At 31.4% G+C, this 25,839-nt stretch overlaps 1 protein-coding gene across 5 annotated transcripts in view; it reads left to right on the top strand.

Moving 5' to 3' along the window:
- Positions 1-1,194: 1,194 nt before the first annotated feature.
- The window catches only part of LOC142348174 (ATP-dependent 6-phosphofructokinase, liver type-like), an 82,630-nt gene continuing 57,985 nt past the window's right edge, over positions 1,195-25,839 (top strand). For all 5 annotated transcript variants that reach the window (XM_075399411.1, XM_075399412.1, XM_075399409.1 and 2 more), the window contains exon 1: positions 1,195-1,290. In XM_075399411.1, the coding sequence (XP_075255526.1) occupies positions 1,239-1,290 (52 nt within the window). In that variant the 5' untranslated portion in view covers positions 1,195-1,238. The remainder of the gene's footprint in view (positions 1,291-25,839) is intronic.

The raw sequence follows: 25,839 nt of genomic DNA, 5'->3' as shown, positions 1-25,839 counted from the left end.
GTCAAATTGGAGTAGTGATTTTGGTCACGCCGAAACAGGAAATGGAGCGAAAAAGCGAGTGGTTTTGCGGCGTGAATTTTTTTCGCTCTCATTTTAAACTAGAGTGAGAAAATGGTGTTTGAACAAAAATTCGGTTTCTCGGTAGTGGTTTTTTGTTCACATGCGGCAATTTCACTCTGATTTTTACTGTCTTTTCGATTTTTTGGATCGCATTTTTTCTAAATGGTTTTCCCAATCCATTCACAGCTCATTCTAGGCCTAGTTTTTTTGTTTGAATTGAATTTTCATTTCTCGCTAGTGGTTTTTTGCTCACATGCGGCATTTTGACATTGATTTTCTGTTTTTTTTTTCTTATTTTTTGATTTTATTTTTTTTAAAATAGTTTTCTCAATTCACTCATAGTTCATTCTTGGTCTAGTTTTTCTGTTTAGTCAATGAAAATTCTTTGAATTGTTTATCAGGACTTGTCCTGCTATGTTTTTTTGTTTCGTCGTCTGACGCTCTTTTTTCGTTTTACATTTGTTCACACAGCAAAACTGAAAAAGTCAAATTTTCTGAATGACTTCTTCCTCTCACTAACGGCATTTGCGCGCGTGACGTCATTTCTCACTCGCTTTAGCGAAACTTTTTAGGTTATTTGCGTGATTAGATTTTGATCATACGTGACTTACCTCACTCAATAAAATGACTTTTGCACTTTAAAACTTAAGTTTAGTTTGAATTTGTTTAAGGTCAAAGGAACTCATCTGTGCAGTAAAGGTCCCTAATAAGAGGCTTCTGCGGAATGAATTTTAACAAGCTTTATTAATTTATTGCTGAATGTTTTTTTTACCTAGTTTTTTGAGCGGCGTCGATTTTTTTTTTCAATTTAGATCTGTATCTGTTTTATCTCTATTATATGGCACGCAGGTCTATTCTTTCGCAGCTATTCCGGCAATCTGCCGGCTATGTTAATGTTTATTTAAAGGCAATGGAAAGAAGTTTATTTCTCCAAATATTATTTTTAAATAACAGAAGCAGAATTATTCTAGTAAATTAAAGACCGGAGAGGACAACTTATGGGCTTATTCAACCCTCCGCGGGCTTGACCGGATAATCACAGCTGCACTCAAATATCGACTTGATTTTATATAAATTTTGTCGCTTATTTGTTAGCATAGAAATGATTACTTTGGAATAATTTTTTTCAGATATTGTTTTGTGCGCTCGTGTGTGTGTGTCTGACAAGTGAGCTGATAATGTCAGGTGTGTTTGACGGCGGCTCACCCTTGCCTATGTCAGGCGGACGAGGTACGTTATATTTTTCCTTTCTTAGTTGATGAAGAAGAATTTGTTTCTCTTAATTTATATACATATACAAAATAGCAAATACTACGTCGGACGAAAAGTTAATTGACTCGGAGGGGACGGGACGGTCAACGGGACCTACAGGTCTCCAGAGAGCGCCCGCCCTGGCTCATCGATTTTGCAGGTTTCTAAATGCTAAAAAAGGAACGGGTCTGACGAGAGAAATCATTCAATTTTGACAAGAGCTATCGGTATTAGGTTGAATCGGCATCAGAGTAATCGGCATTACTGTGAAGCTTAAGGACAAACTGCCATTTGCAAACTGTTTAGGGAAAAGCAGTGTTTTTAAGGATTCAATATTGTTTTTTACATTTATTTCCTAGTCTAGCCGAACGTGGTATGCTTTATAATTTGAGTGTTAACACATTTAAACGTACAAAATAATTCTAATATCTACTAATCGCTCTTAAAAGGGTCTTTTTGCTGAAAATTTGCCCGCTTTTGCTTATGGGTCTTGAACACTCAATTTTTTTTGGATCTAATTGTTTCTGATCCACTCTTCTGAAGGTCCACCGCTCAGTCGCTTTTTTTCGTAACCTGTCTATATTTTTCAGAGAAACAACCACATAATTTTGCAATCACATTAACTCATTTTAATTATTTCTCCACTTTGCACTACAAATCATATAACATTGCATACATTTAAGCACCAGTTTGGGAGCAGCAAACATTAACCGGTGAGGATCTGAAACAGCAAGCTAGGTGCTAGACACGTGGGACCCAAGATAAACTACTATAAAAGTTAACTCAAGAAATCTAGCAGGGCCCAGCTTTCATTTCATCATTCTAGTTTTTAATGTTTTTAATAGCCGCCCTCATCTTCTCAGCCAGCTATTATAGCGCTCCTAATTTTTTTTACTTTGTCGAGCAAAAAAAAATGTTTCGCTTCACCTCATTTTGCCGCTTTTTCAACATTTTGCGTAAAATCTTTTTGACTTCTCTAGGCTAGTTTCTCTCTTCTCTCATTCTGCTAAGAGTGATTTTGAACATCAGTTGCTCAGCAAAGCAATTCAAAATGAACAAAGTCAGTATAAAAAATTGAAACGGGAAAAACCCATAAAGCCCAATTTTAGATGCCCGCTATTTGAACGTCGTTCCTTTACATATAACCATCTCTAATGCTTATTGGTATTGATAGTAGCCCCTGTAGCCTCTCTCTAAGAAACAGAAGTATGTTCAACTACGAAATTGCATCAAAATAGACCGGACTTAAAAAAATGTTTTGGTACAAAAATCTTCTTTTTTAATATGTTCTATTCTTTCAATCCCGATCATGCTTATTGGAATCAACGGCGGCTATTTTTCGGCAATCTGCCGGGTATGTTTTTTAATAGCCGCACAGCAATAGTTTGGGCTATTATTGGCCTTCTCTTGGTTTTTTAATTCGTCGTCAAGATTTTTGTAACGACCATTTTTGTTATGACTATTGTTCATTCCTTCATGCAATTTCAACTGAAGTGCGTGCGTGATGTCGTTTTTCGCTCTTAGTCGAGCGAGTGTTTTTGTTTATTCGCGTGGTTAAATTTTTGGTTACACGTGACTGACTTACCTCACTCTCAATGATTTTGAAATTGACTTTTTTTAAATCAAGGTGATAAGGTCAAGTGAATGTGTGTCACTGTAAATGTAGGTTATTTCAGAGCAGCTAATGGAGACAGCAAAAACATGTACAGTTTTTTAAATAAAAATATAACATATCAGCCTTCAATGAAAAGACGAATTTTTTTGTTCTGTTGAGACTGCTTTTTTGAGTCTGTTGAGTCTGACTGTTTTTTGAGACTGCAAAGCTTTTGCGGCTATTTTCTGGCAATATGCCAGCTATCTTCATAAAATTGTTGACATACATTTGACATGGCAACCTGAATAAGTGAAAAAGTTAACTCAAAAATTCTCGAACAAGCAGTATATACTCTTCAATCTGTGAATTTAATTCTCCACCTGTTGGGGAGACAAGGAAAATATGTTCATCAGATAGTGTTCTTGTGAAAAGAAAAACTTTAGTTCCTCGATATTTCAAGGAAAACCTTTTCAATTTATTATTTTTACTTGCGAAAGCTTAAACCCATTTGCTTATTTTTGTTGATTTTTCGTGTTTCACTTGATGATATGCGATATTCAAATAGCTCAAACAAATGTCTCCTCGAACGCTTCTAAGAGCGAATTTAATAAGATCATACAAATAGAGCTGCATAACAGATAGTATTGTTCTGTGGGACACTTGTGGGAATTATTGTGTGACACTATCTCTGATACTCATCAAGAAAATAAATATAAGCAATTTTCTTTGCGCAATGCTCAAATCGTTAAATATTCGTACTTCCATATATTAGGATACCAAATTGAATCACTGGTTTGACGTAGATTTTATAGTAAGAGAATAGAAGGCCACAAGAGACCGAGTGCCTCAACTTTGAAACAATCACATTAAATTGAGACATTTCATTTTTCTGCATACTTTTTACTTTTTTATTCATACTTTCTGCTCAACAATTTTTCGGAATCAATTTTTTCCTTGACAATTTTTTCCTGTATAGCTCAGAATAACACTCTTATCAATTTATTGTGACATATGATTATCATACAAGAATGCAATAAAGGTCTTCGTTTAAGAGGGTGGCAAATTAAATTTGGCGGCAAATTAATCCTGGTGGCAAAAATTAAGCGTTGCGAATACGTTGTTTACAATTGATTTCCAACTGTAAGTCTAGATGGAGTGACATCTCAAAACTCAATTCATATGGGTGCAATGAGCTTCCAATGGTATAAGAACAGAAAGCTCGAAAAATTAGTTTAGGGAAATAAATTAGGAAATGGTTAATGGGCTTCAACAAGCTCAAATAGACAATTTACTTAAATGGTTTAAATAGGTTTTAATTCATGTGGAACAAAGTTTGAAGAAATTATCGTAAACGTGATGATTTATGCAAAATTTTCGCCTGAGCGTATCGATTTTTCGAGCGACTCTTTGCTTTTCCAGGTATCTAAATTTTTCTCACGTTGAACACTTTGAGCTGAACTCAACTGATGGCAGTTCACAACTAAAATCATATGAAAAGCGCCGAAGTTGGTGTCCTTTTTTACTTTAAGCTTAGTGTTTGTAGTGGTATATGAGTAGTGGATAAAACAAGGATTCCAACCACCATTAAAATTTGTCCCTTTCTCCTAACGCTAATCGCGCATGTCGAATCGGGCCAAATTTTACTGTTTGTTGGAATCCTTGTTTTATCCACTACTACAGCCAGCACTATAAATACATACTACGCGCACAATTTTGTGTACAAAAATGTACATAGCCAGTATAATTTATGTATTCCATACGATAATATCCAAAAGTTCTCAAAGCTAGTTTTAAGCCTAATTTCATATCTAATATACCAAACTATATTGAAATAAATCAGGTTAATCATCTCACAAAGTTTTTTTCAATAGAATCGGATGGACTGAAAATAACTCAAAATTGCTTAGAATTGGATAATAAGAAACAAGTTTCTTTAAAATTTTGACTTTAACCAGGAGACGATTGATCTATGATGTTTAACTGAGTGATTCTATGTACCTGGTTACATTTTTGAGCCGAGTCTTGAGAGGTCTTGTTAAAAGGTTGACTCGCCTTTACCACGCTACGGCAGTACTGCTCGACCTTTCTTAATGGCAACTGTGGGGGAGGGTGCAACTACAGAATGCTTGAACACTTATAATTTGAATTATTAGGCTGACTGAAGTCTAATATTAAGCTGACTGAATGACTGAACAATATTAATATATCATTTGTAGGGATATCGATATCAATATTAATATTAATATTAAATATATTTCTCAATAACCAATCACTTTATCATTTCTGAAAATTTTAGTTCTGTCATGCACCTAGATTGTAGCTGTCTATCCTTCTGAACTTCTGCCAAAAACATTGTTAGGAACTTCTTCCATTCTGAGTAGTAGTCTGTTGAGACTAGGATCCTGGGATAGCGTTCACACGCTTGAGAGAAGTTGATATAACTCTGGATAGTAGAGTAGGAATATCCTTTATAGTTCTGTAGTTTTTTCCAGGGAATATCCTTACTGTTTTCTTGATGATTTTGTTTCACTTTCCCTCATATGTATCCTCTGTCAGAAATTGTCAGTAGATATAAACGATTCAGCTTTCCCTCCATGTTATTGATTGTGGTAAGATAAGACTCAAATTCACCAATATTTAATGAATTCCTGAGTTTATTGTGGAAAGATAAATATTCCGGCACATTCACTTCAAACTTGTCCAGTATTTCCTGATGCTCGTAACTTAGTAGGTCCTTCTTGAACTTGGAGAGGAATAACTGGAAGAGTTCTGTTTTAGTTCGTTTTCAAGTCTCACTTTCATGTTCGGCGGTGTTGTCGGGTATGCATTTGTTCTCCGTACAAAATGTAATCATTTGAGTTGTTAAATTAGTCAACTCGTTTATATTTTCTTCAGATAAAGAAGTGCATGATAAAGCGCCAGTTATTAAAGTCTCGTCAAATGACGAAAATTGTTTAAAATTTTTCGCTAGTTTTTGTAGTGAAGTGAAACTCATGATGAATAGCCAAAAAGTGCCGTGGAGAATAAAGGTCCCCTCATGGAGAATTATTCTAGAACATTCTTTTTTCTAGAACATTGACATGATTTTTAACTTAAAATTAGTTATCCTTTCCCAAGTAATCACCTGTTTGAAAGTAAAGTAAGATTTAAATCTTTCTATTAAATTGAAATCTTTGTATAATTTATTAAAAATTAAATAAAAATTTTAATAAATACTCACCTTACTAGCTAATTTTTAAGGGCATCATATATTCGAAATTTTTACTTATTTGATTTCATTCTGTTAGTGGTGGTGGTTTTCTTTGTCAATGGTGACGGCCATTTTAGCATGACATGCACTTTTCATTCGATCAGCGAAGCCATTTCTCTGATGTGTAATGCGATGTTAAACCAAGCTTGTTGACTTCTTGTACTATTAGTGGTTGCTAAATATGAAAGAAAGCGAACAAAAAGAGCACAGTCAAAAACACTGAGATCGGTGGAAACACAGTAATTAGTGTTTTTCTATGTCTTCTTGAATATTATTCTTATAAACATGCTCTCTGAATTGATTTCTAGTATGACCATATCTATATCTATGAAGATAAATACATAGTCTACATTTCCTATTTCTAAATCTATATAATGATATATGTTTATAAACATTACTCATACTACATGTTAGATATTGATCAGGATCAGAATAATGATATTCCAAATGTTCTATATAATCTCTCACTTTAACCATATTTTTACATACATAACAAGAATATTCTAATTCTTTACAATTATTACAACATTCTTTCCAAGGTTTATTTATACACTTTTTGCATTCCATTTTCATTTTTCGAAATATTTTGTTTTTGATTATTACCCTAAATAAATACATCATGTCCCAATCAACTAAAACTAATGTCATAAACTTCTGCGATGTCTGTAATCTATCCTTTGAATCAAGGAAGGGTTTATACAGGCATCAATCATACGATCTCAAACATAAGGAACTATTGGAGAAAATGTTTGAGTCTGAAGAAGAAGAAATCTCTGAGAGGGTGTATAATTCGGATGAAGATGATTATATTATTAAAACTAAACTAGCCACCAAACCTAAAACTAAAACTGAAGAGGATATCTCCACCAGATTTAAGTATGAATGTAAAGAATGTCATGAAGAATTTAGGAATAAAATAGCTCTAATTACTCACTCATATAGTCATAATCGTAAGTATCTAGAAAACACAGAAGACTTCGATATAAAATCCAGTCAGAACATGAGATAGTTTTATATTACAGATAAAGGTGGGAATTACATTGAAGATATAGATGAAGCAACTAATTACTCTTTAGAAGAAATTAAAAACTGTTACCAGTTTCGTAAAGTTAAGAGTTTTAAAAATAAGATCACGGCTGCATGTGATTATAAGAAGAGAACCAAAGAAGAAAGTAAAGCTACTAAAATTTTCTTCAATACTGATTATATTAATAATAATGCAATATATGAATATGGTGACTTCAATCGGTGGCTGGATTTCGAAAAGGAAATATATGAAGGTTATGGTTTTGATTTTGAGTTTCTTGGAATAAGAAGTATTCAGTTAAACACTGAACCAACTAAAGCATCTATTGTTAGTTATATAGATTTACCTCCTGATCTCAAAAACTCTAAATCGATGTTAAATATACGTAGTTGTAAATACAATTGCTTACAACTAACTATAACTGCTTGGCTACATCCCGCCCCACACCATGCAACTCGTGAAAGTAAATATGTAGATAAACTAATAACCAAGACAACAACATGAACATGATTTTGCTTATATAATAAGAATACAGAAATTGTATAATATTAATATTTGGGTATACACACCTTGTGGTGGGGGCAAAATAGAATTGTTTAAACAAGTGGATGATTTTAAAAAAGTTAGAAAAGATGTAAGAATACTAGTTTGGAGTAATGGTCAAATAGAACACTGTGCTCTAATAAAAAATATAGAAAGCCTGTTAGAACGACCAAATAAAAACAACATTAAATATTATTATTTTGATAGGTGTACCTATTGGTTTAACTCACAAATCAAATATGATAAACACGAATGCAACAACTCATTCAAACCAGAGATTGTTTGTCCTAAGAAAAAACATATTACTTTTATAAATGAACACAAACGTCAGAATATAAAAAATATTATAACTGCTGATATAGAATGTTGCATTGTTGAAGTCTCAACTAATGATTGTAAATATGTAATAGCTGAACATATTCCAATAGCTGTGGGTTACACCTGGGAAGGTAACTTCAAGCACTACTTCGGTCTAGGCTGCATCAAAAGTTTTGCTAGAGTTCTATTAGAAATAGAAACTGAGAATAACTTCAAGCGCAACAAACAAATGATATTCACAGAAGATAAATTATATCATGAAACCAATAACACCTGTCATATCTGCAGCAAAACATGTTTTAATAAGGTAAGAGATCATTGTCATGAAACTGGTAAATATAGAGGACCTGCATGTAAAATATGTAATCTATGATACAAACAACAAAACTTCATTCCAGTAATATTCCATAATGGCTCTGGCTATGACTTCAACCTACTATACAGTGAACTCTTCAAACAGAATAATGATAAAAGAAAAGTAGATAACATACCACTAGCTGCTGGTAAGTCTAAGCTGTTTAGCATTGGTTGTCTTAAATTCTTAGATAGTTATAACTTCCTAGCTATGCCTCTAGATAAAATGGCAAAGATATACGGGTGTAAACTAAAACATTATATCCATATGAATACTTTGATTTAGAGTCGTATAGTAGCAAAGCTACCTGGGGAAAGGCCTCCGGCCTTGGTTCCCCAACCACGACAAAGTCGTATGATGAAGTTATAGGTAATCTAAAAATAGAAGACTTCAAATCCTCTCTACGTAATAAATTACCAACACAAGAGTCGATATCTTTAATAAAGACAACAGTCATAAAACTGGTAAAGATCTAACTATAGAGTATTTACAAAATGATGTGGAAATATTAGACTACTGCATGAATGAATATGTTAAACTAAGTATGAAAGAATTCAAGCTCAACCCACTACATTATGTAAGTCTCCCAGGTTATAGTTTTGATTGTTGGTTAATGTCAAGTGGTGTTACATTAGATACATTGCAAGATAAACAAATGCTAGATGATTTTGTTGGAGCGAAGAGAGGTGGTATATGTGGAATAATGGGTGATAGATATATAGATAACAGTGATGGTAAGACCATATGGTACATTGATGCAAACAACCTATACGGCTATGCAATGATGCAAAAGCTACCTTATAAGGACTTCCAGTTTACTACTACTACTACTCTTGATACTATATTAAATACTCCAGATGATCGTGATCATGGTTACTATATAGTTTGTGATATTGATTATACTAATGAATGTAAAGAGAGAACAGAACAGTTAGCACTAATACCTAATAAGAGAAAGATAAATAATGAATTAGGTTACAGAGAAAGAGATGGAGGCAAGGCAAGATCAGAGAAATTAATCTTAGACCAAAACAACAAAACAGAATATATGGTTCATTCTAGGATGTTAAAGTTCTATGTTAAGATGGGAGTAAAAGTAACAAAAATACATAGAGTAATTAAATTTAAACAAGATTATATATGTAAAGATTATATACAAAACAATACAAATAAAAGAGCAACAGCTAAAACTGAAGCAGAAAAGGATGTAAGGAAATTAGTGAATAACTCATTATATGGAAGAATGTGCATGAATCCTCTACACTTCTTTCAAAGTAAGTTCCTGCATGATGAAGAAAAGATAATGAAAAATGTAAGTAAACCAACATTTAAGAATATAACTAGATATAGAGATTATAGCAAAATAGAATATATAAAGAAAAAAATAGAATATAGCTCACCTGTATATGTAGGAATAACAATACTCGAACTTAGCAAATTACATATGTTTGATGTATTCTATAATATTCTACAACCATCCCTCAGAGATCTAACACTTCACTATATGGATACGGACAGTTTCGTTTTAAGTTATAGTGAAGGTAAAGTTAGCGATGAGCATATGGACTTAAGTAATCTAGACATACATATAAAAACGAATAATAAAGTCCCCGGCAAGTTTAAGCACGAGCTGGGGAGTAGGATTATTGAGGAATTTGTAGCATTGTTCCCCAAAACATATAGCTTCAAAAATTATCCTAAAAACACTAAAGAAAAAGGAATAAAGAAGCATTATAATGCTAGGCACATAGAATATTATGATGCATTAATGAATAATACACAGAGAACAGTAGATGAATGCAGAATACAAAAAGTTGGCGATAACATGACAACAACAAAAACAAGTAAGATTAGTTTAAATATATTTGGTGATTAAAAGTTTTATGTAAACAATATAAAAAGTTATCCTCATGATGAGAATCTATATCTATTCAAAAGAGATTTAGTAAATAAAATCTGTGAACGGACTTCATCCATGGCAAGCCAAGCATCATTAAATTTAAACAAAGAACAACTGGTTAATAATATTCTAGAACTAACCATTAATGATGATAGAAAGTTAATTGAAGCCGCTATTAGATTATATAATGATCTGCAAAGCAGTTTCACTATCTGTGAAGCAGGTTCTCCCTGATTTATAATCTTAATAAAAACTGGTTAATAATATTCTATACTTCCTTTTATAAAATGATCAATTGCATCTCCCGGTTTAGTAGTTTGTACATTATAGATCATTATCCCTCCCAAAGTTATTTCCAAATCACTATTTCCTCTAGTTAATTTGTTTGTTATATTCTTTAAATTTTATTATTTTACTGGTTTCCCTTTTGTCTATATAATTAGAATAACTTGAAATTATTAATTCATCATGCCAGTGATCCTTAGCATGGTTTACAAACTCTTCCATCTGCGAAGCAGGTTCCCTGATAGCCCGATATTGTTTTCCACAAGCTAAACATTTTTTTAAACTCAGAGTAGTTTTCATCAATAGAATTTTCATTATCCATTTTTTACTCTTATTATAATTTTTCAATACATATAAAATGACCAAGCTAGATGAACTTATAGAATTAAACTATCTAGAATAACTAAACAGAAAGAATAGATTAGAAGATAAATTAAAACAACAAGAATATTATGGAGAAATAGAAGAGTTATTTGATACTTTAACTAAAACTCCAAGTGCAAACAATGAACACAATCTTGCATTAAGTGAACAAACACTAAGAGCAATAGATTGGCAAAATCAAGAGTTAGATAAACAAACTAAGATGATCCAGCAAGCTGGCTCCCAGTTTAATGAAGCATTAATGGAGTCCAATGGTGAAGCATTGGTGAAGTCCAACGACAAGGCTGTAGAGAAAGCTCGAGATAACCGAGGAATGTTAGTAGATAAAGACACGGCTCAAATTATTAATTTAATATCAGTTCAATCTAATCCCCAATTAAAGTTAAAGTTCGTAAATTTAGATATTGGTGAATTTGAAACGAACGGTGTTAAACTAATTTACCAAGAAAATGCATTTATAGTTAAGGATAATATATATGAATTGTCAGATGAGTTCATAAACTTTCTTACCCAAATATAAAACATGGTGAAATCGAGGACGATGAAAACAAAATTAAAGGTTTTTAAAGGATATTAGATATGATTTAGGAAAAGGGGATAAGAAAAGCGCTAGATATAGAACAATAAAACGTATAATAGGGGCAAAAAATGATGTATATGGTAGGGGATTAAATAGCAAACCAGACCCAAATAATTTAATAAAGATTAGAATTATTAATACTAGAAACAAAAGCTGGTCATGATGGATTATATGATGAAATGCTAGGTATATCTAAGCAACTATTATCTATGAATATTATTAATCAAGAGCAACTAGATAATTTTGTTTTTAACTATGGTAAATAAATAATGATGGAAAAACAACAACAACAACAACAACAAAAACAACAACTATTAGCTAAAGAAGTATTCAGTCCTCAAATAACAAAGTTTAGAAGACAAAGAATAATACCATTATATAAAGATGAAACATGGTCAGCTGATTTGATAGACAAATCAGCTCTAAGTAAATACAATAATAATTATAAGTTTATATTAACTGTTATGGATATATTCACAAAATATGCATGGGCTATTCCTTTAAAGAATAAATCTGGTTTATCTATAACTAATGGTTTTATAATAATATTAAGTGAACATCCACAAGGTAGTGAGTTTTACAATAAAACATTTAAATCTTTACTTAAAGAATATGGAACCGGCAAAGCCGCTTCAGGGATAGAACTATATTCTACTTAGTGATTTAAAGGCTGTATTCATAGAGAGATTCAATGGAACATTATTACATATAATTAATAAACCAATGTTCATCAATGGTAATGGTAATTTGGTAAATTTACTAAATGATGCTGTTGTAACATATAACAATAACATTCACTCAACAATTAATATGACACCAGTTGACGCTTCTAATAATCCCGATAAAGTTAAATACACTTTTAGTTTTAAGAGTGTTAAGGGTAAAGCTGGCTACGCCCAACCTAAACTTAAAGTCGGTGATTATGTTAGAAATGTATATAAACGTAATATCTTCTCTAAGGGATACACTTCTAATTGGAATAGAGAATTGTTTAAAGTTAATGAAGTTCTAAAAACACAACCACCAACATATAAAATAGAAGATATTAATGGTGAGATAATAGAAGGTAAATATTACGAACAGGAATTATTAAAATCCGAGTTTGACTTTGAATCTAATAATAAGGTTTTGAAATCATTAAACATTGACCTGCGGTCCTAAGTCTAATTATAATTCTAAGTCTAAGTCTAATTGTAAGACTAATTATAAGTCTAATTACAAGACTAATTATTATTCTAATTATATGTAAACAAATACAAAGATGACAAGAAATAGATTCAATCAAGCTAAACATCAATGGCGAAGCATGACCGGAGGTCCATCGGGGAACCCGCTTCTCGGATTAACATCAACATCAACAAACAACTTAACACTAAGTAAGGCTCGTGGGTTATTTCTAGAAGATAATGATAATATTGATATGAAGGATACCTATAAAATTACAAATGTGCATCCTCCGATAGATGAAAAAGATGATGTTAATAAAGAGTATTGTGACAATAACTTATTATCCTCTTCTAATAAAATAGAGATTTTACGTAGAAACATAACTGAACTAAGAAAGGGTGACTTTGATAAAGTTACAACTAAAATATTACAACTAAATGAAACACAAGTTAATGAAGAACTAATTAATGAGTTTATTGAATCAACAAATGAAGTCAGAAATACTGTTAAGTTTTGTAATAAAGTTGCTGCAGATACTATCTCTAAATATAATCAATTAAAACAAGAATTTGATAATAATAAGTTTAATCAGAATATCACTAACATACAAATAGATGAAATGTTTACTACTGGGCTAAAAGAATTTAAAGAAGTGAAAAAGACTAATTCTTTTATAGATGAAGCCCTTTTAAAGAATAAAAGGTCAATAGTACAATATATAATTGCTATACTTTTACGAAGTACGTTAGTTGATAATAAAGAGCAAGCAAGACTTGAGATGCATTATGGTTTTAAACAAGAAGATATAACGAAAGAAATAGAAAGAATTTTTACTAATTAAAATAACTGAAACTATGACACCCAACAGCACCGAGTGAGAGATTACTATATCCCAACTTGTCAACCGTTAATGAACAATACATAAACGAAAAGATTCAAGCTAATAATAAATTTAACAACAATATTAACATTATAAAGGATATTAGAAAATATTATGAAACTGAAACTAATAACTATAATAAGAAGTTAAGTAGATATAAAAATTATGTTAATGTAGCCGAGATAACAGAAATAGTATTATCATCTATAGCAACAACTGCAACATCAACATCAGTTGCATTAACAGGTATAGGATTACCTTATTCTATACCAACAGCTTTTGCTACAGCAACTGTTTGTGGTTCATTATCAAAAACAATTAATACTAAAATAAGAAATAAAATTATAAAGTATTCACAAATGTATATTTTAAGTAAACAGTTTAGTGACAAGTTTAATAGACTATATATTAAATCAATGAATGATAATAAAATAGATAATGATGAGTATAATGAATTAGTTAAGGTATATGAGGATTATAAGAAGAACAAGAAAAACAAACTGAGTATTTTTTTAAACTAAAGTTGTTAGTGTTTAGTTATAATAATGTATTTAGTAATAATAATATTAGTATTAATATTTATCGATAATCATAAACATAATATAAATATAATCATAATCATAAGTATAATATAATCATAATCATAAACATCATAAAAACATAAAATAATCATAATCATAATCAAACATTTATCTCTTCTTAGTACCTAAGTATAACCCTCTTCCTTTTTTACTACCTTAATACCTTCACCAGTAGTTGCAAATTTAATTAAATCGGGTGTGGCTGATAAAGCAGCTCTAGGTTTTCTAGATGCAGCCGCACTTCCTATTTTACTTGCTATTTCTAATGCTGTTACAGGATTATTAGCAACTTTCTTTCCAAAGTTAACCGTAGCCCTACCAACACTTTTAAAGAAATCTTTCAATCCCTCTGCTTCTATTGTTGCATCACTAACAGTCATTGACTTATTTCTCTTACACTTAACACAATTACCCTTTAACATTTTAGTACCTTTTGAAGTAATAAAACCTCTTTTGTTATTAGTACCACTATAATATCTACCTCCAACACAATATGAATTGGTTTTGAACTTATTTAAAAGACTCATTTCTATATATAAAAAATAATGGAAGTTAAAAAGTATTATCCTTTTGATGTTATTAAGCCTAAGCCTAAGACTACGTGTTCCACCCGCGAGCGAAGCTCGAAGCCTAAGCCTAAGCCCAAGCCCAAATTTAGGCCAAAGGCTAAGATTAAGCTTGAAGCTAAGGGTCTATCTCTAGAGAATAAAAAGAAATTAGATATTATTTATGCTAAGGGTTATGTTAAGACTAGTAGGAAATAATGACAAGGACTGTAGTTATAATTATAACTATGACTTAATTATAACTATGACTTATTTATAACTAAGACTCTGTCTATGATATAATATCAACCATCTTATTTCCATCACTATTCACACTAATAACCTTTCTAGTTAATACTAATGCATTACATTTAACATCTGCAACTGCAGCACTAAATTTAAAATTAAGTTGTATTGGTTGTGGACCTATATGATCACTTTGATATCTAGTATCGAATACATATATTCTATAACTACTTTTGAATGTTCTATGAATTATATATGGTTTTATTTTGTGGTAGCCCATTATAATCTTTATTAAAGCTAACAATCTCTTTAAAAGCCTCATTATAATTATTGGTACCATAATTAATATTCATTCTATCCTCGGGATAAAACTCACTACCAATCTTACAATAACATTCAGTAACATTCATTATATCAAATGTACTTGCATCATGAGTTTGTTCATTAACATTATTATTTTCAAAACCAACTATTATATATTGTGGTCTTTCCATGCCACTTTCCATACCAAGATCAAACAAGAAGTTAGTAGCATTGGGCACATTCTTATAAAATGTCTTTCTTTCATAATAACTAAAGTCTACATTATTCTTTTTACTTAAACCCTTTTGCACAATAATTCTATTATCACTACTAGGATCAGTACTAGGTACACACCATGATATATCTCTAATTTCTATATTACCATCATTAGCACCTGCACCAGGATTAGCATTAACTCTATATAGAGCTCATCATTATTATTTCTTTTTAATATTAGTTAAAATCCTAAACCATATATAATCTTTTCTAAATCATTTACAAAACCAAATAGATCACTCATCCTAATCATCATATACATATGACCTCGTTGTGGAGCAATATGGTCACCTTTAAGTTGACTATCTCTATTGCCTTGATTTTTAACAAAACCACTCTCATATTCATCATCAGTACTAGTTAATAACTTATACATCAATAGATTAGGATCACAGTGATCTGTATATTCAATAGTCCTACCACCACTAGTTTCAAGTTTAACTGAACTAAACAATGCCATCATACCATAATTAACTAATCTGATATTAGCATCATTAGAAAATACACCACCAGCATCATCTGATACAACAAACTCTATCTCTAGATATGAATCATGCAAGTTTAAATGATTCTCTTCTCTATTGAGAATGATATTAATGTTAGTATTGATTGTATTCATTGTTGCCAGATTATTTGGTTTATATTTTATAATCTTACTTTTGTGTATATCATTATTATAACCATAAGTTGTATCCAAATTAAAATCCATTTTTTAGATAAAAAATGACAGACAATTTAATCTTAAGGGAACTACAAAATATACATGAAGCTTTAACTAAAACTAAAGAAGAGCATACACTTAACTTTAGAATGATAAAACCAATCGAAAAGTTTAACTTTAGTGAACCTAAACTTAATACAACAAAATTAGGTTTTATTAGATTATCTGTTTATAATTCGGTGTTTAATGTTAATGGAAGGAACAATCAATTCATATATGATATCAAGGGTGAAACATGGTCAGATACCCGTATTTTAGCTATTATACCAGGAGCATATGAATTATTCGAAATAGCAGAATTAATAAAAGAAGAAACTAATGGTAATGTTATAATAGAATCTGATAAGAATACAATGAAAAGTTTAATGGAAGTAAAACAAGGTGCAATTAACTTTGACATAGAAAATTCAATAGCGCCATTACTGGGCTTTAGAAAAATAGTATTTGAACAAGGTAAATATACATCTCAGAAAATTGTTGATATTATGGGTTTTAGTACTATTAAGATTCATTGTAAGGTGATATCTGGTGTTAAAGATAATGGGAATAACACAGACATACTATATACTTTTACTCTAACAGAACCACCAGGTTACTTGATAAATATTATACCAACTAATATCTTGTATTGAAATGTAACTAAAGATAGAATGGAATATATAGAATTTCATATTAAAGATGAGCATGGAAGACCTATAGACTTTAATGGTGATGTATTAAGTTTTACTTTACATTTGATTTAGAAAGTATTTATCTGCGAAGCAGGTTCCCTGATAGTTAATGATATAGTTATCTGCGAACAGAGTCGTCTGTGGTTTACACACTAGCTTTGCTCGTGGTTAGCCAAGCAGTTTCACTGATAGTTCAATCTCTATCTATAATAATAGCCATGGACATAGAAATAATTTAACTACAAAACTCTCCGATCCCAATTAATTCTTAGTTTACCATTAATATTTTTATTTTTAGTTATGTCAATGACAATGTAATTATAAGGCTCTTTCCATACCTTATTACATATATTAGCAAAATCATTATAACTAAGTTCAACATTATTAAAGAGATCTTGATATATTGATGCTAGGACTTTACCTCTCTGTTCAAATAAAATAAATAGATTACAGTTCTCTCTAACACTCTGCCTATCCAGAGAGAACAGGTTTTGATTAAGATATATCATATTGCAATTATTATGTCTACCTCTACAAAAGTATTCATTAATAACTGGTACTTTGGCTCTAACATCATCAAATATCATTAGTTTCTTTAAGTCTTTGGGTAGTTTATCAGATGGTAAATCTTTTATATCTTTAATAAGTTCTATAATTGCTGTTGGGTTTATTCTTTCTAATCCATTGTATTGATCACCAGTAGGTCCAATGATGTATAGCTTATCAAAATATATACTAGCTAGAATTAGTTTTTTAAATAAGAATGTCTTACAACATTCACTAGGACCAGATATTATACATCTAAAGTTATCTGGGAATGTGGCTTCAGTAATTATATCATCATCATTTAGCCATGATTGTAGATCTTCATTTATATTTACAGAGAGCGGTGTATTTGCAAAACAACTCTGTTGAACCGCTTCACGGATAGTGTTAGTAGGACTATTGTTTTTAGGTTTACCCTTTTGATGGGACTTCGTCCATCCGGGAACCAGTTCCACCGATGTTTCAACATGTTTTTCCCCAAATAGATCTGCGAACGAGCTTTGCTCCTGGCTAGCCAAGCCGGTTCCCTGATATATAAAATTATCATTAACATTATCATTAACATAATTATTATAATTAACATTATCATTAACATTATCATTATCAATGTCATTATCATTATCATTATCATTAACATTATTAGCAAAGCTACTTCGTAGATCATTAACATTACCATTAACATTATTAGCAAAGCTACTTCCTAGATCATCTGCGAAGCCGGTTCCCTGATTAACATTATCATTATCATTATCAATGTCATTATCATTATCATTAACATTAACATTATCATTAACATTATCATTATCAATAACATTAACATTACAACCTAAACAAAAACACTCATTATATATTCCTGGATATTTACATTGATTAACTAGAATATTCAAAGCACTTTTATTTCTAAATCCTCTATCAATAAGATAGATCATGTATAAACAGTAAGCCCCACAATAAGATTCATCATATTGTTGTATTCTCTCATTAGAGCCTAGATCAACATATTCTTCTAAAAATAATGGTGGGGTTTCTACACCAAAACTATCAAAGTAATACACAGGACCACCTTCTCTTCTTATAACTAAAATCCAATGTGTACCATCAGTTGGATGTAGATTGACAATAATGTTGAAGTTAGGTTCCCCGATCAGGGAACCTGCTTCGCAGATCGGTGAAGCCGTTTCACGGATACTATCTGGAGTCTCATCTCTCATTACTATTTCAATTGGTGTTAGACTTATATCTTTACCTATATCTTTTATTCTGATATCACTCATAGCACTATTATCAATATTAAATTTATTAATGAATTCCTCAAAAGTTAGGATAAGCATTTTTATATAATAAATTTTATATATAAAAATGGATAAAGGCGGTATACTTTTTTTATTTTTTTAATTGGAATTTGTTATTTATTATATGATTCAATACCGAGTAAATACACAAAACTAGAAGAAAGCTTTGGTGGATTTATGAATAGGAATCTAGTTAGATTTGAATATAAAAAGTCACCATTACATAATGTTTATGGTGGAACGGGTACAGGGAAAACATATTTTATTAGACAATACTTAAAATTGTACTCAGTCCAAAACCAAAACCAAAACCAGGACCAAAACCAAGACCAAGCTAAAAAATATAGTTATAGTGTGTAAAGATGACAGAGACTGGATAGATCCTGAGTCTAATAAGTTTTTTACTGGGTTTAATAAATGTGATATAAATATGATCACAAAAAATAATATGCTTAAATTTCGAAATTGTGTAAAAGTACTTGATATGGGTGATAGGTTAAATAAGGATATAGCTTATTATTTTACTGAAGGTAGACATTATAATATTCAAATGATTGTAATGTGTCATAAACCAGCTCAAATAATTAATACAGCAAGAATGAGTTGTGATACTATTTATTTAATAACTTATAATGGACCTGATCTATTTAAAAACTTTAATGAGATATATCAATGTGAATATGACTTTAGTAAAATAATTAGTGAGTTAAATAGTAACCATTATAATCGTACAGATGGAATGTCAGATGAACTTCGTTATGGTATAATTAAATATAATAAGAAGGAGAATACTTTTATTATTATTAATAGTAATAGAACAATAATATATGATTCAAGAGTTGGTTTCCTTGATTTAAAAGCTCTTAGTTCAAAAGATGAGTTAGAAAGAGAAGATATAAATAAACTTATAGCATATATGAAACCACTCATGATAAATGCAATAGATAGAAATGTTATTAATCACGATAACTATATATTCTATTTTAATAAACTTCTTAAATTAAATAATATTAAAATTCAGAATGATGTTTTAACTAAAGAAATGATTGTGGGAAAGGGTATAAAAAGTTTAACAACTATTGGTGGAATTATAAGCTCAGGTTTAATTATACTTAGTTATATTTATCCCGATATAATATCAAGAAATGCTGGGAGTGTAGCAATGGGAGCAAGCACAATGTTGAGTAGAGTAAATACATTAGTTAACGTTGGATATGGAGAAGAGTTGGATAATGATCTGCGAAGTAGCTTGGAGAACCACGAGCAAAGCTCGTTCACCAATGGTGAAACATGGGCGAAGCCCAATCTACGAAGTAGCTTTGCTAATCTACGAAATACAGTGCAAGAAGAATATATAAATCAGTGTAGCTGTGACTTCGTCAATGAAGAGATGGGAATTTTGAATAGAAAGGGAGGAAAGTTTTGAACCATACTACATGGAAATAATGAAGAATTTAGAGAAGAGATTATAAAATTTGTTAGAGATAAAAAAAATTAGACCTTGAATTGATTTTGGATAAGAGATGTAAAACTAATACACTCAATACGTTAGGAAATAAATATTTAGCAGAGTGTATCACATCTAAAGATAATGCTACAGATTTAATTGAAATCATGGTTAAATATTATCCGCGAAGCAGTTCCACTGATGGACAAAGTCCTATGATTAGGTAAATATTATAGTTTACCCTATTATAAATGCTTTTAAAATGTTTAGAGTGTAACTATGAGTATGGAAACATTGCTGTTTTAAAATATCATTATGAATCATGTCATAAAGATAAAACTGATAAATGTATGTGTGGTAATATAATACTAAGTGGTATTTGTGCTAATAATTTTTCTCCATGGGGTTGTTCTTTAAAAAATGAATCTAGTTCTAGTTCTAGCTCGAGTTCTGGTTCTAGTTCTAGTTCTAGTTCTGGTTCTAGTTCTGGTTCTATCTATGACTCTAACTCAGATCCTAACCTTAACCCTAACCTTAACCCTAACATTAACCCTGACCTTAACCCTAACCTTAACCCTAACCATAACCCTAACCTTAGCCCAGAAGTCTTAATTAGAAGTTGTAATAAATGTAATTATGTAAAACCACTAACTGATTTTGATGAGAGTAAGAATACATGTAGAAGTTGTACTTCAGCTAAAGTTAATTGTTCATATTGTACTTCTGTTGTGAGATATGATGGGATACGGGCTCTTGTAAAGAAACAACATCCAGATGTAGAATTAACTACAGGATTTATTAGAAATATAACTGATCGGTGTAACCGCTTCGCGGATAAAACAATTAATCCTAGTTGGCAAAGTCCTAGAGCTGTAAGTCCTTTAGTTATTAACCAAACAGAGGATCTGCGAAGCAGTTTCACTGATAGTTGTTCATGTAAATACTATAATTTTGTGTCATTTCTTATTAATAATGGAATAAATATTGAAAAAGTAACAGAAAATATAAATTTATTGAAGAGTATAGATAATTTGAAATAAAAAGTATAAAAAAAATATTTCAAAAAAGAGGGAATCACTCTTTAAGAGTGAAAAAGAGCGATCTTTCTACTGGGGGATCACTCCGAATAAGAGTGAATCGCTCTTAAAGAGTGATTTGACAAAAATAGCCTTCGATAGCCAAAAGTTAACCGTAAAATAACTCAACTGCAATCAAACTAAGTGAACCATTTTTTGATGAGCTTTTAATGTCGGCTTGGACAACAACGCTAGTAACTAAAACTTAAAAAACCAAGCTCAGTCTGGAATCATTAGTCTCTGAAGCCTGTAAGAGATAAAGCCTTTGCGTGTTCTGCTGTTTGAGTGTTTATCTATAGTTGTATGAAAGAGATGTGTGTGCGAAGGAAAGGGGGAAATTGAGAGGAGAGCGAACTTCTGAATTTTTTACATGAAAGGTTGGAGAAAAATGACGGCCGTCAATATGTTTCGCCATTTTCTTGAATTTGTCGAAACTATTTGAATATTCAGTTGTTTTTCTTTTGAATGTTCATTTGTCTGAAACTTTGTTCAACGCAATCGAAGAATCCTGCTTTTTAGAGTCTATGATACCTTCAGTAATGCGAGAAAAGGAGAGATCAGTTTTTATTTTAATTCTGAAACCAGTGTTTTCATCAATTTTCAGCTCAATTTGCATAACTCAACTTATATAATTTCATAACGCAATATAGAATAATGGTTCCATTTGAGGCCAAGATATTGTGAAAGCGTATAATAACACTGAATTCAATGAAACAACTTCGATTTTCTGTGCTTCTGACCACGCGTGTTTTTAGCTAAGTGTTAGTTGGAAGCTGTTGCAAAGATGTTGCAAATTTTTGTCAGTTATCAGTGGATCAGATTCAAATGTTAAATAACTTTCTTTTTAAAGATAGAGAGAACTGTAAGTATTTTATGGTACTTGTATTGCCGTAAAGCGTTTTGAAAACTTTTCATTAATATAGAAAACTTAATACTAACCAATTGCGATGCTTTCTTTATGCTTTTGGAACCCGAGCTGATTCTCTGCCATGTAACAATTCTTTCCTTGAATATTGGGAGAAGCTTTGTTGTCTTCCTTTCTACTGTTAATCAACTTCAGAAGTTTCTGCTGTGCCATAACTGATGAACCTTATGACTTCCCTAGCTTTTCCTCAGAATAGTTAAGTACTATAAGGACGAATTTTCAAGATTTTGAATTTGACAATTAACTAGGTTAACATAACTATGATTTTATAAATTTTATAAATTGTCATAACTATGGTAAAAAAAAGCAGTTTATTGAATTAAGATTTTTTTTATAGCTGCGAAGCTGTAAGCTGAGCGTAGCTATATTGCGGTGCTCTTGGTTTTTTTTTATTACAATTCAAAGAATTTGAATTGTATTGGGGCGCTGTCTTTTTTTTTAAGATCTGTTCACACATTTTCATGATTTTTGAAGTCAAATTGGAGTAGTGATTTTGGTCACGCCGAAACAGGAAATGGAGCGAAAAAGCGAGTGGTTTTGCGGCGTGCAATTTTTTCGCTCTAAATTTAAAGTAGAGTGAGAAAACGGTGTTTGAACAAAAATTCGATTTCTCGCTAGTGGTTTTTTTGTTCACATGCGGCAATTTCACTTTGATTTTTACTGTTTTTTCGATTTTTTGGATTGGATTTTTTTCTAAATGGTTTTCCGTTTTAGGTTTGTTTTTTTAGTCAATGAAAATTCTTTGAATTGTACGTCAGGACTTGTCCTGCTATGTTTTTTTGTTTCGTCGTCTGACGCTCTTTTTTCGTTTTACATTTGTTCACACAGCAAAACTGAAAAAGTCAAATTTTCTGAATGACTTCTTCCTCTCACTAACGGCATTTGCGCGCGTGACGTCATTTCTCACTCGCTTTAGCGAAACTTTTTAGGTTATTTGCGTGATTAGATTTTGATCATACGTGACTTACCTCACTCAATAAAATGACTTTTGCACTTTAAAACTTAGGTTTAATTTGAATTTGTTTAAGGTCAAAGGAACTCATTTGTGCAGTAAAGGTCCCTAATAAGAGGCTTCTGTGGAATGAATTTTAACAAGCTTTATTGATTTATCGCCGAATGTTTTTTAGCCTAGTTTTTTGAGCGGCGTCGATTTTTTTTTCAATTTAGATCTGCATCTGTTTCTATCTCTATTATATGGCACGCAGGTCTATTCTTTCGCAGCTATTCCGGCAATCTGCCGGCTATGTTTCAATATTTTTTGAGTTTTCGATTATAACGTATTTTTCTGAAAGGTTTTAAATTACAATTTGAAAAACATCCTTAGGAATATCAAATAGTGCGCTTTCTCTCAAAAACTTGTTAAAATTGAGTTTATTCGTTTGAAATAATTCAAATTGTCTCGATTCTTCGAAGGGTGTATTTTTAGAAGTACAGATTGAAGGTAATGTACAGCTTGCTCGTCAATGGCCATAGCTAGAGCTGTGCTTTAGCTTTGAATATTTCTTGTTTGATGTACTTTGAAGGTGCGCTCAATTATTACATGAAGATCATTGCTCCATTTTGCAATTTTATGGAAGCATGAAAGTACAATTTTGCTCATAAACCAAAATATTGACGCAGCAGCTATAGTTTAAAGATCTTTTTAAAGATAATAAAAACGGAATTGACAAGGAAGCTGGGTAATGTGCGCTCTTCCATCCGCACTCTTGGCCCATTTTTTCCAAGAAATTAAGCAGATGGAAAACTAATAAAAAAGATTATTACTTGGTTTGCATCTTGACGGGTTCACGAGTATATGCAAAGCAAATTGAACGGACGCGGCTGGGGAAAATTTGTTTTGTAGTTGAAGTTATTGGGTGAACAAAAAACGGAACAAGTGAGAATTTAAAACAAGTTCAAAAAATTTATTTCAGAAGCACTTTTTTCGATCCCTGAATCGTTTTGACAAAAAGTGTGGTTGTTATTATACTTCTTTTAATAGCTGAGTATGAAATTTGCACAATAAATAATTATCATAAACTAGAAAAAATAATCATTTTTTGAATCTTTTCTCACCTGTTTTGCATGTTTATGAAAAGACACCAAAAAAACTATTCACCTCCAGTTTTGATTGCTAGCAAATCGACGTAACCGACATGCAAAATTTTTAAGACTGCGTTTGCAAGATGATTTAGCCAAGTTTAAACCTCGCTGAATTTAAACCGCGCAAGTTTAAACCAAGTTTCTGAAAGCAATCAAAACTGCTCTTCATTTTTAAAAATGCGTGCAAGATATATGGTCGATGAGATATCATATAAACCTTTTAGAAGTCACAAATGGCGAAATAACTGAACAATAGTGTAAATTAGTTGCATGTAATCTATATGGACCCTGAAATTTAAATTAAAATCTTACAAATATTTCGATTCTTGACTTTTTCTCATTATAAATGAAAAAAAATGCCTAAAATTTGCGGGTTTGAACATACAATGCTGGTAATTCATCCAATTTAGTCTCAACTTAGCCAAGAAAAATCTTCTCATTAACTCGTTGAAAGAACTAAAGAAAAGATCCTCCGGTCCAAATATTCGAAGATTGATGAGTTTTCTAATCATACTATTAATAGCCGCAAAGCGATAGCTGGCCTTCTCTTGGTTTTTTATTTCGTCGTCGCGATTTTTGTTACGACCATATGACGTCACAATCACTTCAAATCTGCTTTTTGTTCATTCGTTCATGCAATTTCAACTGAATTTCGTGTGTGACGTCATTTTTCGCTCTTAGTGGAGCAAGTTTTTTTGTTCATTCGCGTGATTAAATTTTTGGTCACACCTGACTTACCTCACTCTCAAAAATGACTTCCTCACTTTGAAGTTGACTTTTATTTACTTTAATTCAAAGAGATAAGGTCAAATGGGTGTGTGTCACTCTAAGTGAAGGTTATTTGAGAGCAGCTAATAGAGGCTGCAAAATCTTATGCAGATTTTTAATCAAAATTTAACATATCAGCCTTCAATGAAAAGACGAATTTTTTTGGTCTGTCTTTTTTACTGTTTTTTTGGGACTGCAGATCTACAAAGCTATTGCGGCTATTTTCTGGCAATCTGCCAGCTATGTTTAAATTTTCTACGTCAAATATATTGACCGGGTGAAGTTACTGAGCAAATAACAGCTGAGCCTGTAGTTTTACCTCCGACAAACTTGGTGGAATCAGAGTGAAAAAAAGAGGGATTGGCATCAGCTGTGCGTCGCACAGGAAGTGTTCTAATCTACCAAATAACCGTTTTTAATAGCCGCTATCAGCTATTCAATTGGCTAGTAATTGGGAGCTGTCCATTTTGAACAGTAGTCAAAGAAAGAAAGAGTTGCTTCTCCATACATTATTTTAGGGTAGATCGAGAAGAGATGTATGAAAAAATAAATGTTTGGGAAGGCTAGTAGAATTTGTTCATGCTGCGTTTTCAATTCAGTCGGTAAGTTTTTTGCCAAGCTGATTCTATTCACTTATTTCAATTGAAAATTTCATAGGAGAATTTTAATCATTTTGAGCATTTATCAGAATTTCGTAAACTCTTTAGTGATGATTTGTTGTCATTTTGCCGTTAAAGAGATTTGACTAGAGAGTTTGTTTGCTATA

Source organism: Convolutriloba macropyga, chromosome 10 (genome assembly GCF_964194025.1).
Source record: "Convolutriloba macropyga chromosome 10, txConMacr16.3, whole genome shotgun sequence".
NCBI lineage: Eukaryota > Metazoa > Xenacoelomorpha > Acoela > Convolutidae > Convolutriloba > Convolutriloba macropyga.
The sequence above is the reverse complement of the archived record's forward strand: the minus strand, read 5'-3'. Positions and strand labels throughout refer to the sequence as shown.